Source organism: Pelecanus crispus, chromosome 22 (genome assembly GCF_030463565.1).
Source record: "Pelecanus crispus isolate bPelCri1 chromosome 22, bPelCri1.pri, whole genome shotgun sequence".
NCBI classification, from domain to species: Eukaryota; Metazoa; Chordata; class Aves; order Pelecaniformes; family Pelecanidae; genus Pelecanus; species Pelecanus crispus.
Genome location: NC_134664.1, coordinates 1,324,952 through 1,339,025, shown reverse-complemented (window position 1 = coordinate 1,339,025; position 14,074 = coordinate 1,324,952). Strand labels below are relative to the sequence as shown.

Sequence of the window (14,074 nt, the reverse complement as noted above, 5' to 3'; positions counted from 1 at the left end):
GAAGCGAGGTCCCTTGGGAGGGGGAGAGCCCCATTAGGGGATGCTGCGGCAAGGGGGACCAGCCCCCGGGGGCACCCACCACTGGGCAGCCCCCCGTACCCCCCTCACCTTCCAGCCCAGAGCTCCCGGCCCCGGCTCGGCTCCAGGGGGGGTCTGGCGGGTGAGCTGTGGCCCAGGGCTGCCCCATGGGCTCGGGGGAGACGGTGGCAGAGGAAGAGTCTGGAAGCAGTGGGGCAGAGGAGCCCGTCTCCCCGCCATGGGCAGCGCCACGGGTCAGATCCAGAGCAGGGCGAGGAGCACGAGCAGCAGGCACGGGGCACGGGGCTGCAGCGAGGCCGCGATGCCCCGGGCAGGCACGGCGTCTGCCAGGGCAGGAGCAGAGGTCAGGGCGAGGCGGCCCCCAGCCCCCCGCTGGCCCCCGGTGCCCCCACCCGCCTCATACTCACCCTCCGGCCCCCCGCGCCCACGGGGCTGCGAGTTGGGGATCTCTGTCACCGGCTCCGGCGCTGAAACAAACCCCGACGGCGTCAGTGATCGGCTCCCCTGGGGGAGGAGGTGTCCCCCCCCAGGGCCCCAGTGCAAACCAGTATCCCCAGCGGGGACCAGGCTGCCCCAGAGGCAGGGGAGGGGGAGCCCCAGATTTTTGGGGTGCAGCCACCCCCCAGGCCGGACTCACTGGTGCTTCTGCAGCAGACGGAGACACGCAGCTTCAGGCAGCGCCCGGCGCTCTCGGGGCTGGGGACAGCTGGGCAGAGGGGACACATCAGCGGGGGGTCCCTGTCCGTGTCCCCCCCCGCTCCCCGGCACGGCCCCCCCAGCCCGGGACGGGACCCCCGACGGCCAGGCCTGGGGCTCCCCCTGCCGGCGGGCGGCGGCGCCGGCACCCCCCGCGCCCCCCCCGGGCATGCGCCCCCCCCGTGCACCCCGACCCCCAGGTGCAGCTGGACCCCCCCCTCCCATGCACCTCAACCCTGGTTGCATCCAGACCCCTCCTGTTTGCCCCAACCCTCACTTTCCTCCAGACCCCTGGGGCACCCCAACCCCCCCGTGCACCCCAACCCTGGTTGCACCCCAACTCCCGCTTTCATCCAGGATGCCCCCCACCCCGCGCACCCCAACCCTGGTTGCACCCCAACCCCCGCTTTCATCCAGGATGCCCCCCACCCCACGCACCCCAACCCTGGTTGCACCCCAACCCCTACTTCCATCCAGACCCTCCCTGTGCACCCCAACCCTGGTTGCTTCCAGGTCCTCGGTGCACCCCGACCCTCCTGCGTGCCCCAAACCTGGTTCCACCCGGACCCCTGGGTGCAGGTGAACCCTGGTGGGACCCAACCCCGGCTGCACCCAGCCCCGCTGCGCCCCGGGCCCCAGCGTGACTCACAGATGTAGTAGTAGGTCTCCCCAGGTTGGAACTCGAAGCCGAGCGAGAAGGGGGTGAAGCGCTGGATCTTCTCCGAGAAGCGGACGGGCCCAAAGGGCGCCTGGGGCCACTTGCACTCCCAGCGCTTGAAGGCGCCGGGGGTCTCGTAGCAGCCGCGGTAGCCCTCCAGGTCCACCATGAAGAGCGTGAAGGTCTCTGCCCGGCCGGCGGGCACGGCTCCCTCGTAGTGCGGGCAGTAGATGTCCAGGTAGTCATTGATGGCCACCTGGATGGCGTAGTCGTCCCGCAGGAACCTGCCGGGCAGGGCGAGCCGGGGAGCAGGCGCCGGGGTCCCGCTGTCCCCGGGAGTGACGCCCTGCCACCTCCCACCCCGGCAGAGCCGGTGGCCGGGCTTTTGCCAAAACAGCTACTGGGCACCCGGCCGCTCTACACAACCAGGCATCAGCTCGGATTAGCCGCAGGCTGCTGGAGCTGAATGGCTTTGGCCACTGTGGCCAGGGGGAGCCCAGCCACGCCGGCCGGGGCACAAAGCCCCTCGCTCCAGGCACCCGCCTCACTGTCCCCGAAGCTGATCAGCGCTGACACCACAGCGGGGGGCTGCCCCACGTGATGCCTCCTGCACTGGCGCAGCGCTCGCAGCGGGGCGGCTGGCTGGGGCAGGGGGCACGGGGGGGTCTGCTGGCGGGGTGGGCGGGGAGAGGGCACAGCCCGGGCACCTGCGCAGGCAGGCGGGCACCGGCATGGCCGCTGGGCCGGCAGGAGCTCACAGCTGCAAACAGCATGTGCAGCCAGGCCGGGGTGGAGCAGACACCACTGCAGGCACACACATGCGTGCACGCACACACACATGTGCACACATACACGTATGTGCACACACTTGGTCCTGCCCGGGCCAGGCGACAGAGCGGGAGCCCCCTCTCCCCCTGCCCAGCCCCAGCAGGGCGGCAGCCTCCACCCTGCGCCCACGTCTCCCAGCCGGATGGATCCTGCCGCGGCCCGGGCACGCAGCAGCCCGGCAAGGCCCCAGCCTCGCTGGCAGCGCTGCGGCAGGGACGGTGCTGCCGAGCTGCTGCCCGGCTGGCCGGGTCGCCCCATCCCGCTGGGGAGGGGGCCGGCGGGGAGACCCCAGGGCCGGCTCCAGCCCTGTCCTCCCACCCCGGTGCAGGTACCAGCAGTGTTTACACCAGGCGCAGATTCCTGGCAGCTGCGGCAGAGGTTGGTGCATTAATCACCGGGCCGGCAGTGCTGTTGAGCCGGGGAGGCTTGGGCCCCAGCTGTCCCCCCCCCAGGCCGGGGGCTCTTCGAGGACAGGACCGGGCGCAGGCTCCCCACTGACTCAGAGCATCCCGCCGGGCGACGCTGGCCGGGACGAGCCCGGGCAGGGCCGAGGGCTGCCGGGGGCTTGGGGCCCTGCCCTGACCCTGCGGAGGGGCACACGGCCCCCCGCTTCCTGGGGCACCCATGGGTGGTGGGTTTCCACGTCTCCTGTCCACGGGTCCCCGCTCCCGGGGGCAGCATCGGTGCCCCCAGCCCTGCCCAGAACGTGCCCACCTGCCCCAGCCCAGCATTGTGGGGTGGGTGCAGCCCCTGGGCCCCCGGCACAACACCCGACCCTGCCTCCCTGCTCCCCCGGGGCCTGAGCAGCCCCGAGCTGGGAAATGCCCAAAATGGAGGAGGCCAGGAGGAGGGATGGGGCCAGACCCCGGCCCACCAGTGATGGCAGAGCATGCGGGCAGCACCCCTGACCAGGCAGCGGCTGGGCCGTGCCCGATGGCTCCCACCAGCAGGGCCATAGGCCATGGGGACCCGCGGCCCTGGCAGTGCCACCCACCGCCTTGATGCCCCCCGAGGTGACCCCAGGCGCGGTGCCCACCAGCAGCAAGCATCCCAGGGCTGCCCACCAGCCCCACGCCCAGCAAGCGTGCCTGGGCTCGGTGCCACTGAGGATGCCCAAAGCTCGGTACCACCCCGGACACCCGGGCTCAGCACAGCTTGGTACCACCGGGGACTTGGCATCACCAGGAGCGCCCACCAGCTTGGAACCCCCCCAGGGCTCAGCGTCACCTGGGGGTACTCACCAGCTCGGTAATGCCTGGGGTTCGGTGCCACCACTGGTGCCCGGTGGCTCAGGACCACCTGGGTGTTGTTACCAGCTCGGTATCACCTGGGGATGGCCGGCAGCTCGGTGCCACCCGGGGCTCAGTGCCACTGGGGGTGCCCGGTGGCTCAGTACCACCCTGGGGCACCCTTGGTACCCCCGGGGATGCCTGGTGGCTCGGTGCTGCTTGTGGCTCAGCACCACCCAGGGTACGCACCGGCTTGGTAACACCCAGGGCTCGGTGCTGCCAGGGGTGCCCAGTGGCTCGGTACCACTGCGGGTACTCACCGGCTTGGTACCCCCAGGGATGCCCGGGGGCTCGGTGCTGCTTGTGGCTCAGCACCACCCAGGGTACGCACCGGCTTGGTAACACCCAGGGCTCGGTGCTGCCAGGGGTGCCCAGTGGCTCGGTACCACTGCGGGTACTCACCGGCTTGGTACCCCCAGGGATGCCCGGGGGCTCGGTGCTGCTTGGGGCTCAGCACCACCCAGGGTACGCACCGGCTCGGTAACGCCCGGGGGTGCCCGGCAGCTCGGTGCCACTGGCAGATACTCACCTGCTCACTCCCACCTGGGGCTCAATGCCGCTGGCAGTGCCCGGTGCCTCGGTACCACTGGAGCTACTCACCGCCTCAGTAACGCCCGGGGGTGCCCGGCGGCTCGGTGCCGCCGGGTCTCGGTGCCACCGGGAGGTACTCACCGTCTTGGTATCACCTGGGGGTGCCCGGTAGCACCGGGGCTGCCCGGTGGCTCGCTGCCCGCCAGCTCCGCCCCTCCCGGGAGCCCACCGCCCGCCGCCCCGACCCTCCCGGCGGCTCGGCGGGGCCCGGGGCTCGGCGGGGCCCGGGGCGCACAAAGGCGGCGGGGCCGGCGGGGGCGGCGGCGCTACCTGGGGTTGCTGCCGTTCCAGTGGACGCCGTGGCGGAGGCCGGGCACCGGGGCCGGCGCCCAGAGCAGCGGCGCCCAGAGCAGGAGCCCGAGCAGCGGCGCGGGGCGCATGGCTCCGCCGGCGGCGGCGGGGGGCGGCGGGGCCGGGGCCGGGGCGGGGGGGCGGGGGCGGCCCGGCACGGCGGGGCTCGGCACGGCCCGGCCCGCCCCGCCAACTTCGGGCCAATCCGCGCCGCGCCGCCGCCCGGCAACTTCCCCGAGCGCCATTAACCCTTGGGGGGCGGCACCGGGACCCCCCGGCGCCGGGACCGGCACCTCGGAACCCACCCGGCACCAGGACCGGCACCTCGGAACCCACGCGGGACCCGCCGGCACCGGGACCGGCACCCCGGAACCCACCCGGCACTCCCCGGCGCTGGGACCGGCACCTCGGAACCCACCCGGGACCCCCCGGCACCGGGACCGGCACCCCGGCACCCATCCGGCACCCCACCACCCACCGGGGCCGGCACCCCGGCACCATCTGGCATCCCCGGCACCCCCCGGCACCGGGACCGGCACACCACCACACCACACCCCCCCGCCCCAATCCGGCACCGGGACCGGCACCGCCCCGGGACCAGCATCCTCGGCACCTGCCCGGTTCCCCCCGCCCCAACCGGTACCTCGGGTTTCGAGCGGGACCGGCACGGCCCGGGCACCGGCACCGGCAGCACCGGGCGCTCCCCGCGCCCACCCCCGCCCCCGCCGGGCAGCAGCACCCCCCGGGCGCCGGTACCGGTACCGGCCAAGCGGGACGCGGCGGGGGGACGGTGCTGGTCCGTGCACTGGGGGCAGCTCCTGCCCACGCGTGTGCGTGCACACCGGGCTGCTCCTGCACACGCGTGTGTGTGCAGGCGTGGCGGCTCCTGGGCACGCGTGTGTGCACACCGGGCTGCTCCTGCACACGCGTGTGTGCACGCTGGGCGGCTCCTGCACACGCGTGTCTGTGCACACGGGGGAGCTCCTGCACACGTGCGTGTGCAGGTGTAGTGGCTCTTGCACACGTGTGTGCCCACGCACCCAGATCGGCTCCTGCACACGGCTCCTGCACACGCGTGTCTGTGCACACGGGGCGGCTCCTGCACACGTGTGTGTGCGTGCACATAGGGCAGCTTCTGCACACGCGTGTGTGCGTGCACACGGGGGAGCTCCTGCACACGCGTGTCTGTGCACACGGGGGAGATCCTGCACACGTGTGTGTGCAGGTGTAGTGGCTCTTGCACACGTGTGTGCCCACGCACCCAGAGCACGTCCTGCACACGTGTGCCCACGCACACAGATCGGCTCCTGCACACGCATGTCGGTGCACACAGGGCGGCCCCTGCACGTGCGCGTGCCCACGTGGCTCCGAGGGAGCCGCCCCCGCCCCGCCCGGCTGCGCGCACCGTCCCCGTCAGGGGGCGCTGGCAGCCGAGAGCCACTTCCTGCGCGGGAGGCGGCGCTTCCGGCGGGCGCCGCGGGGGCTGCCGGGAGTTGTAGTTCTCTGGGGCGGCGCGGCTGGGCCCGCGCCCCCCGGTCCGGCGGAGGCAGCGCGGAGGCAGCGCGGAGGCAGCTCACAGCCCCTTTATTGGCGTCGGCGGGGGACAAGCGGACGGCGAGGCCCCACGGGGGTCTGGGCGAGGCCTTCCCCGCGGCCCGGCCCGGCCCGGCGGCTCCAGCGCTGCGGCGGTCCCGGCCCGCGGCTCAGGCGTCCGGCTGGGTGCCCGCGGGCGGCGGGGGAGCCGGCCTGGGGGAGAGAAGCGGGCGGTGACGGGCCCGGGGCCGCAACATAGCAGCCTGCACCTTGCTCTACCCCCCCAGCCCCCCACCCTGGCCCCCCACAGCCCCCCATACTGACACCCCCCAGCCCCCACCCTGCTCTGCCCCCCCCAGACCCTTACCCTAGCCCTCCATCCCTCCTCGCTCCCCCCTCTACCCTCCCTAGTGCCCCCACCTGCACACCACTCTGCCCCCCCAGACCCCCACCCTGGCCCCCACCCCAACATGCACCCCACTCTGGCCCCCGCAGCCCCACTCACCTGGAGGGAATCACCGTGACGTAGGGGTGACCGGGGGGGGTCTCGCTGCAGGGCAGCGAAGGCCCCGGGGGGTTCAAGGGCAGCGGCCGCTGAGGCGGGGGGGGTTTGGCCAGACCTGGGGGCTGCAGGAGAATGGGGGTGTCAAAGCTGCAGCTCAGGCCAACCCCCCCGATGGGCTCGGGGGGGCCCAAACCACCTCCCTTGCCCCAGGTGGGGCAGGGGGAGGCCCGGCCCAGGCACACACCGTCCTGCCCCACACGCCAGTGCTGCCGCTGCCGTGCCACCATTACCTGAGCGCCTGGCACCATGGGGTCCGCGGGCAGCGGGCGTGTGGGGGGGGGCGGCCTGTCCGAGGGGGGGGCCTGGGCAGAGAAAGCAAGGACAGTGAGACAGCTGGGGGACAGTGAGACAGGTCGGGGACCGGCGGCCGTGGGGCTGAGCCTCCCACTGCGCAGGAGGATTTTTTGGGGGGGCCAGGGCTCTCCCATGGTGGGGGAGCCGGCTGTGCCGGGCAGCAGGCTTCGGGAGCCGTGCTGCCGAGGGGCCGCAGCGCGCATGTCCCCCAGAGCTGGTGCGCAGCCAGGCGTGCGGCAGTGGCTGGCGGCTGGGGAGGTGCTGCCCGGGACCCCCACCCTGGCGTTACCTTGGGAGCGGGGTCCGGCGGGAGAGGCCGGGAGGGCGGGTCAGGGCGGGCCGAGCCGAGGGCAGCCGGCTGCGGAGAGAGGGAGAGGGGGCAGGAGCGCCATGCAGCCCTGGAGCCGGGCAAGCCGTGCAGCATGCGGAGACCCCCCTCCCACCGCGAAGCTGAGACCCACAGCAGTGGCTCCGGGACTCGGCATCCTGGCTGGGGTGGCCACCACGGCCCCTGGCCGGGCACAGATCCCGGAGGAGCGCAGCCAGTGCCGAGCGCAGCACAGGGCACCAGAGCAGCGCGGTCCAGCATGGTGCCAGGCTGCTCCTGTCCCGGGGTGCCACAGCGTCGAATGGGCCAGCCCTGGTACAGGGGGATGGCTCCAAGCTGGCACCCAGGGATGCCTCCTTGGCAACAACCAGACCCAACTCCGGTACCCACGGCAACCGCAGTGTGTTACCACGGCGACAGCATCACCCTCACCAGCAGCCCCCTCATCCTCAGCCCCCCCCCCCCCCCCCCGGCTCTCACCTTGCTGCTGTGCATGACCCGCAGCTCCGTGGCCTGACACCGCTGTGGGGGCCGGGGGCGCTGGGGGGGGCCCTGGCTGCCCGACCGGGGCTCTGGCTGCGAGATCCTGCAGGAGAGAGGCAGGATCGGGCCCTGCTCGCTCCGGGTGGTTGGGGAGAACCCGCACGGTGACCGAGCGACACAGACACCAGCAGAAGCCCAAGAGAAACGAACCCCTCGGCACCGGAAGATGCGACACCCCGCACCCTGGGGCTGCCCCACACCCCCCGGGCACTGCCAGGGGAAGATTGCAGCACCAGAGGCCTCGCGAAGCAGGACGGCTCAGGGACAGCCCCACGCCCAGGCTCCGGCAGCGACGTTACCCGCTCCAGCCGTCTGGGGCTTCCGGACCCAGGAATCGGACCCGGGTCTCAGCGCTGTGGGGAGAAGAGTGGGGGGGCTCAGCCTGGGGCCGGGGGGGTAGTGGGGGAGGGGAGGAACCGCGGTGACACACAGTGACACAGGGCGACGATGCACGACAGGGTCCACTACCTGCGCCGGGGGGATGCACGCATGCGCACACACACACAGACCATCACCTGCTCGTGGACACACGTGTGCACTCCGCTCGGTCAGCCGCCACGGGACGCACGCGCGCGTGTAAACATCACATGCACGTGTCCCGCTTACCCACCACACGCGTGTGCGTGCCCACATGCAGGCAGGCAGCTCCAGTGCCTGCCATGGCACACACAGAGGCGCGCGTGATGCCCGTGTGCCACCTGCTCCCGCCGGCTCCATTACCTGTACTGGCAGGACGTCCCCTTGCCGAGCTGGCAGAGGTGCTTGTGCAGCTGGGTGCGGCGGGCGCAGCAGAGCCCCAGCGCCAGGGCCAGCCCTGTCAGCACACTCAGCAGCAGGGCGGTAGGCAGGGCGCTTCCCCCTGCGGAGAGCCGCACGTCAGCCCCCCCGCCGCACCCCACGCCGGCTCCAGCCGCACAAAGCCTCATTCTCCGTGCTGCAGCAGCGACTGCCTGCCTCTGCCCTCACCTCGCTCCAGGGCGGCAGGGCCACTGTCCTGGCTGCCCCCTGCGCCGGGGCTCTCGCAGGTTGGGGGGGCCCAGCCCCGCTCACAGTGGCAGTGGCCGTGGTTGTTGCACACCTGGGTGGGCGACACCGAACCTCAGCCCCTGGCAGGGTTCCAGCACCCACCCCAGCCGCCCTGCACTCACCCCGTGCCCGTGGCACTTGTTCCGGCAGTGCTGGTCACCCAGCGTGGAGACATCCTGGCACCGGTGCTGGAGGCACACCTGCCGGGGGACGGGCTGTCAGCACTGGGCAAGCATCCCCCGGCCGCTTCCCCGCTGCCACCGTGCTCACCTTTGCGGGGCCGCAGGCGGTGCCAGGCAGCACCATGGCTGCATCGCTCACGTCCTTGTCCCCGGGCAGGAGGGTCCCCTGGCAGGACGTTGCCAATGTGCTCCCCTGGGCAGCACCGCGCTGGCACTGCAGTGCCCCACAGCCAGCATCCCTGCCGAGACAGAGGGGTCGGGGCAGGGGGGGACAGCAAGGCGGGGGACAGCGGGGCAGGGGACAGAACTCACCTCTGGGCGCAGGCGATGTAGGAGCCGTTGGGGAGCTGCCCGCAGTGCCCACGTTCGTCCCCTTTCGCATTCAGGGAGGCCATGCAGGAGCTGGAGACGGGGCTGGCGCCTGCAGTGGGGAGGGGGGCAGCGAGCCTCAGCACCCCCACCTGGCCCCTGGCCCCCAGCCGAGCCCCGCCATACCTGGCCCCAGCAGCTCCTGGCACTGCCCCTCGTACGTGGTGCAGGAGCCACCATAGCAGACCGCCCGTCTGCCGGCACAGGGCTGCCCGTCCTGCAGGAAGGTGTCAGGCGGGCAGTGCGGCGAGACCCCGTCGCAGAACTCGGGCAGGTCACACTCGCCATGGGGTTCCCGGCACGGGTGTCCGGCGCGGCGCAGCTGGTGGGGGGGCACAGTCAGATGAATGGGGACCCCCGGGAAACGCACCCCAGGGAGCGGCCGGAGCACCTGTGCTGCCGGCTGCCCATCCCCACGAACCTGGCAGTCCTGGCAGCAGGCATCCCCTGTGGCACACTCGGCCCCAGGCATCAGCTGGCAGCTGCTGCTGTTGCAGCAGGGATCTGCGCACTCCTGAGGGCAGAAGGGCTGCGGTGAGCAAGCGGCACCAGTGTCCCCCCTGCCAGCCCCATGGCAGGGCCAGGACACGGCACCCCTGTGCAGAGCCACGGCACGAGCAGGCTCAGCAGAAGTGGGGTGGCTGTAGCGGGGATCCCAGCCCGCCCAGAGCTCCCCATACCACGCTGAGGCCACAGTCGCAGCCCTCGCCCAGCTCCAGGAAGCCGTTCCCGCAGCGGGGGCTCCCGGCCAGGCGCCGGGGCTCGGGGACGTTGGAGAGGCACCAGCCCTGTCCCTGCCGCAGGCTGCGCTCCAGGTCCTGCTGGCTGCAGTTGCTGAAGCTCAAGCCGGGTGTCAGCCTGTGGAGCCAGACAGGGGCTGGTGAGGTGGGGAGGGGGCTGGGCCCTGGCCCCTCATGGCCCTGCCCGCTGCCCTCACCCCGTGGGTGACGCCATGATGCAGCCGCGGTCCTGCCGGAGGTCGCTGCAGTCACAGAAGCGCCCGGCGCTGTCGTGGCGCATGCCCAGGTTGTGCCCCAGCTGATGAGCCATGGTAGAGGCGACGACGAGGACACTGACCGAGTGGTCCTGCGGGATGGGACGGGGGGTCAGGGCGAGCGGGCAGCGGGGGGGATGGGACGGGGACGGGGGGTACTCACCATGCTGACCCCCCCGGAGCGCGCGGGGGAGCACATGGAGGCTTGAGCCGCCATCCCCACCGAGACGTCGTCAAACCGGGCGCCCCTGGGGAGAGAGCGCAGGGGTTGGGGAGGGCTGCCTGCATGCCCCGTCCCCGTCCCCCATCCCCATCCCCAACTCACGTGAGGAGCTGGGCGTTGTCGTGGGGCAGCCGGGGCAGCAGCTCCTCCTGACGCCAGCGCAGGAACCGCTCCAGTGCAGCCCGGGCGCTGCCGCCCACCACGAACCTGTCGCCCTCACTCCAGACCTCCACCGCCAGCAAGGCCACCCGCACTCCCAGCGGCTGGAAGAACTGGGGTGCACGGGGGCGGTCAGAGACCCCCGTCAGCACAGCAGTGAGGGCACAGCTGAGCCGAGCACCAGGAGCACAGTGCCCAGCGCATGGTGGTGGTGACTCACCGCGTCCACTTGATTGGCGATTTCCAGGGTCCGGGTGCGGATGTGTTGCAGGTTGGGGTAATTCTGGAACTGGGGACACAGGGAGGAGCGTCAGGGGAGTCGGCAGGGGAGCAGGGCGGCCCCTGTGCCAGGGACGTCTGCCTGGTACTCACCGCGGCGTGGTCCACCACCATCACCAGCTCCACGAACCGCTGCTCCGCCGCCGCCCGCTTGCCCTGGGGGAGGAGAGGGCATCAGGGTGTGGGGACCCTCTCTGGCGCAGCAAGACCCACCAGTGACCTACCCTCTGCGGCCTGGGGGGCTCCATCTCCTCCGCCTCTGCCTGGGGGGGGTCCAGGGGGCCCTGCCCGCAGGCTCGCAGTGCCAGCCGGACCTCCCGTGGCCGGTACACGACGTGCCGCCCCAGGGGGCTGCCAGCCTCCGGCTCCAGCCCGTAGCTCCTGGTCTCCGACAGCCAGAGGTGGCCGCTGAGGAAGGGGAGAGGAGGCATCAGCGGCACGGTGGGAGCTGGGCTCGGGGACCGCCGGGGCTGGGGGCTCACCTGAGTCCGGCGCAGGCGCAGAGGCTGGCCCAGGAGCCGGGGAAGCCCCGCACCGTCCCCCGGTAGCAGCAGTGCTCCTGCAGTGGAGATGGGAACTCAGGAGCCAGCCCCATACCGGGGTCCCCCAGGGCATGGGGGCAGCTTGGGGACATTCGTCTCTCTCGGGGACATGACGGGCCTGGGCCCTACCTGCTCGCCGGCCTCCTGCGTCACCCGTGTGCCATTGGGCAGGTAGTAGAGCAGCGCCCCGGTGCCCAGCACCAGCTCCCTGCCAGAGGCACGCGTCACCCCCACAGCAGGACCCCCCAGCTCACCCCACACTGAGCACACCGCTGACAAAAATGGGGACCCCCCCATACCCACCAGCCTGCTGCAGGGGCACCTCGGATGGAGACAGGCTCCCTGGGACCCCCACCCCATGTGTACCACGGATGGAGAAGGGGAACAAGGGACCCCCACCCCACGTGCACCATGGACGGAGAGAGGGTCCCCCAGACCCCCACCCCTTGTGAGCCATGGATAGAGATGGAGCCCATGGGACCCCCAACCCACATGCACCATTCATGGATACGGGACCCCTGGGACCCCCATCCCACTCCCACCCCTGCCCTGCCCCAGCCAGCTGCCGACTCACCAGTTTTGCTCCAGCTCCAGCACCAGCCGCATCCCCTCCAGCTCCAGCAGCACCCGCAGCCGGGCGGGGAACCCCCCCTGCCACAGGCAGCGGTTACGGGAGGACCCCCTGCCCCAGGACACTCGACCCTCTGCCAAGCCGTGGGTCCCCTCCTATCCCCGGGTCCCCTCCTGTCCCCACACACCCTCCAAAATGTCGTGACCACCGGCAGGGTGTTGGCAGGGGGCTGGGGGACCTGACCCTGGGCCAAGCCATGGGTGCCCTCCCGTCCCCGGGTCCCCTCCCATCCCCACACGCCCTCCAAAACGCTGTGACCCCTGGTGGGGTGTTGGCGGGGGGCTGGGGGACCCGCCTGGCCCTGGCGCGTGCCTGGAGGGAGGGGGCGGAAGGGAACCCCTGCCTGCCCTGGCCCCCACCCTCGCGCCCCGCAGGAAGCGTCCCTCCCTCCCGGGCTCATTGTGCTGGGGAAGGGGGTGTCAGACAGAGCCGGGCCCCCCACCACCACCCCCTGTGCTTCCTGCCCGGTGCAGCGCGGCGGAAACGCCGGAGAGACTCCCAACGGCCACGGGTCGGGCTGGGCCCTTCCGCCGCAGCCGGGAGGAGTGCCGGGCGCAGGGTGGGTGCCCCGACCATGCAAGGTCCCTCCCGGCACCGGGAGAGGAGGGGAAGGGGGGGATTTGCTGGGGGCCCCCTCCCCACTGCCCCTGGGGTGCCCAGAGGCTCTCGGTGCTCAGACCCCAGGGGACCTGGGGCCAGGGGACCTGGCCGCCAGCTTTCCTGCCTCAGGAAGGGGGCAAGGGGAGGTAGCGGGGTGCAGGCAGCCCCCACCCCACAGTCACAAGCCCCTGCGTGGCGCAGGCACCCCAGGGACGTGGGCAGGGGCTCACCTGGGTCGCCTCTGCCAGGCTGAGTGTCCGGTCGTCCCGCAGGACCCACGGAGTCACGTGCCAGGAGTGTCCCAAATCGGCACGGCGCTGCCGCGAGCTGTCACCTGCACGGGGCCCAGAGCCACTCCATCACAGCTTCGTCACCCGTCGCATCCCGGCCCCCCACGGTCACCCGTCGCATCCCGGCCCCTCAGGGCCAGGGCAGGGCTCGGGGTGGGGAGCAGGAGCGGGGACTCCCACGCTCGCCCCAGCAGCTCCCGGGGTGCCCCCGGGCGAAGCCCCGAGCGTCCCCCGGCTGCACCGCCCACGGCACCGGCTCCCAGGGGGGCCCGGGGGGCTCCTGGAGGTGACCCCGCGCCGGGAGGCGGCCGGGGAGCGCAGGCCCCCGCCTTGGGACGGGCTCCCGGGGTCCCCGGCCAGGCCTTGCGTCAGCCCCGGCCCGGCTGCCCGGTACAACCAGCGCGGGGAGCGGGGCCGGGCTGGGCGGCCCGGCTGACTCAGTGCCCGCCCCCGCCTCCCCCGGGGGACCCCCGCCCTCCCGGGGCCCGGGGGATGCTGGAGGGGCCGGGGTCCCCCGCCGGACCCCGCTCCCCCCCAAGCCCGGGGAGCGCCCGTCCCCCCCAAGCACCCCGCGGGGCTGCGGCCCCCGCTGCCGGCCCGGTCTCGGCCCCCGACGCCCCGCACGGCCCCGCACGGCCGCTGCCGGTCCCCGGGGGGCCCCGCGAGATGCCCCGGAGCGGGCGAGGACCGGACCCCCGCGGGCTGGCGGACACGGACCGGGACCCCCCCGCCGGTCCCCGCTCACCTGCGCCGCTCGCCTTGGCCCCGGTGCCGGCGGCGAGGAGCAGCCCGGCGGCGAGGAGCAGCCGCAGCCCCCGCGTCCCCATCGCCCTCCCGCAGCCCGAGCGGGGCCCGGCGGCCCGGGGCAGGCGGCTCCCGAGCTGTCCCGCCGCGGCCGCCCCCGCCGCGCATGGCACCGCCGCCGCCGCCGCCACCGGTCACCCGGTCCGGCCCGGCCCGGCCCGGGGGGAGGAACTTCCTGCCCGGCCCCCGCCCGGCCCCGCCCGCCGCTCCGTCGCTCCGCCGGCGACGCCCAGCCCGGCCGGCGGCGGTGGGGGGGCCCGGGCGGCCGCGCCTCGGGCGGCTCCGGGGCTCCGCGCAGCGGCGGCGGCTCCGGGAGCACC

General features: G+C 73.3%; 2 protein-coding genes across 2 annotated transcripts; both read right to left on the bottom strand.

The window, feature by feature from the left end:
* Nucleotides 1-273: 273 nt before the first annotated feature.
* Nucleotides 274-4,481, bottom strand: EFNA4 (ephrin A4). The gene is made up of 5 exons (XM_075724440.1): nucleotides 4,372-4,481; nucleotides 1,385-1,677; nucleotides 677-745; nucleotides 447-506; nucleotides 274-362 (listed from the first exon to the last, which is right to left on the bottom strand). Exons 1-5 carry the CDS (start codon nucleotides 4,479-4,481, stop codon nucleotides 274-276), a joined length of 621 nt encoding a protein of 206 aa, XP_075580555.1.
* A 1,614-nt stretch (nucleotides 4,482-6,095) lies between these two features.
* Nucleotides 6,096-13,777, bottom strand: ADAM15 (ADAM metallopeptidase domain 15). The gene is made up of 25 exons (XM_075724426.1): nucleotides 13,696-13,777; nucleotides 12,891-12,994; nucleotides 12,004-12,080; nucleotides 11,559-11,637; nucleotides 11,370-11,446; nucleotides 11,112-11,295; nucleotides 10,981-11,043; nucleotides 10,829-10,897; nucleotides 10,552-10,721; nucleotides 10,390-10,474; nucleotides 10,170-10,318; nucleotides 9,913-10,090; nucleotides 9,654-9,746; nucleotides 9,359-9,554; nucleotides 9,176-9,284; nucleotides 8,952-9,102; nucleotides 8,804-8,881; nucleotides 8,622-8,733; nucleotides 8,376-8,514; nucleotides 7,955-8,008; nucleotides 7,593-7,698; nucleotides 7,074-7,142; nucleotides 6,721-6,792; nucleotides 6,431-6,552; nucleotides 6,096-6,138 (listed from the first exon to the last, which is right to left on the bottom strand). The coding sequence occupies exons 1-25, from the start codon at nucleotides 13,775-13,777 to the stop codon at nucleotides 6,096-6,098; spliced, it is 2,661 nt and encodes an 886-aa protein (XP_075580541.1).
* Nucleotides 13,778-14,074: the final 297 nt, after the last annotated feature.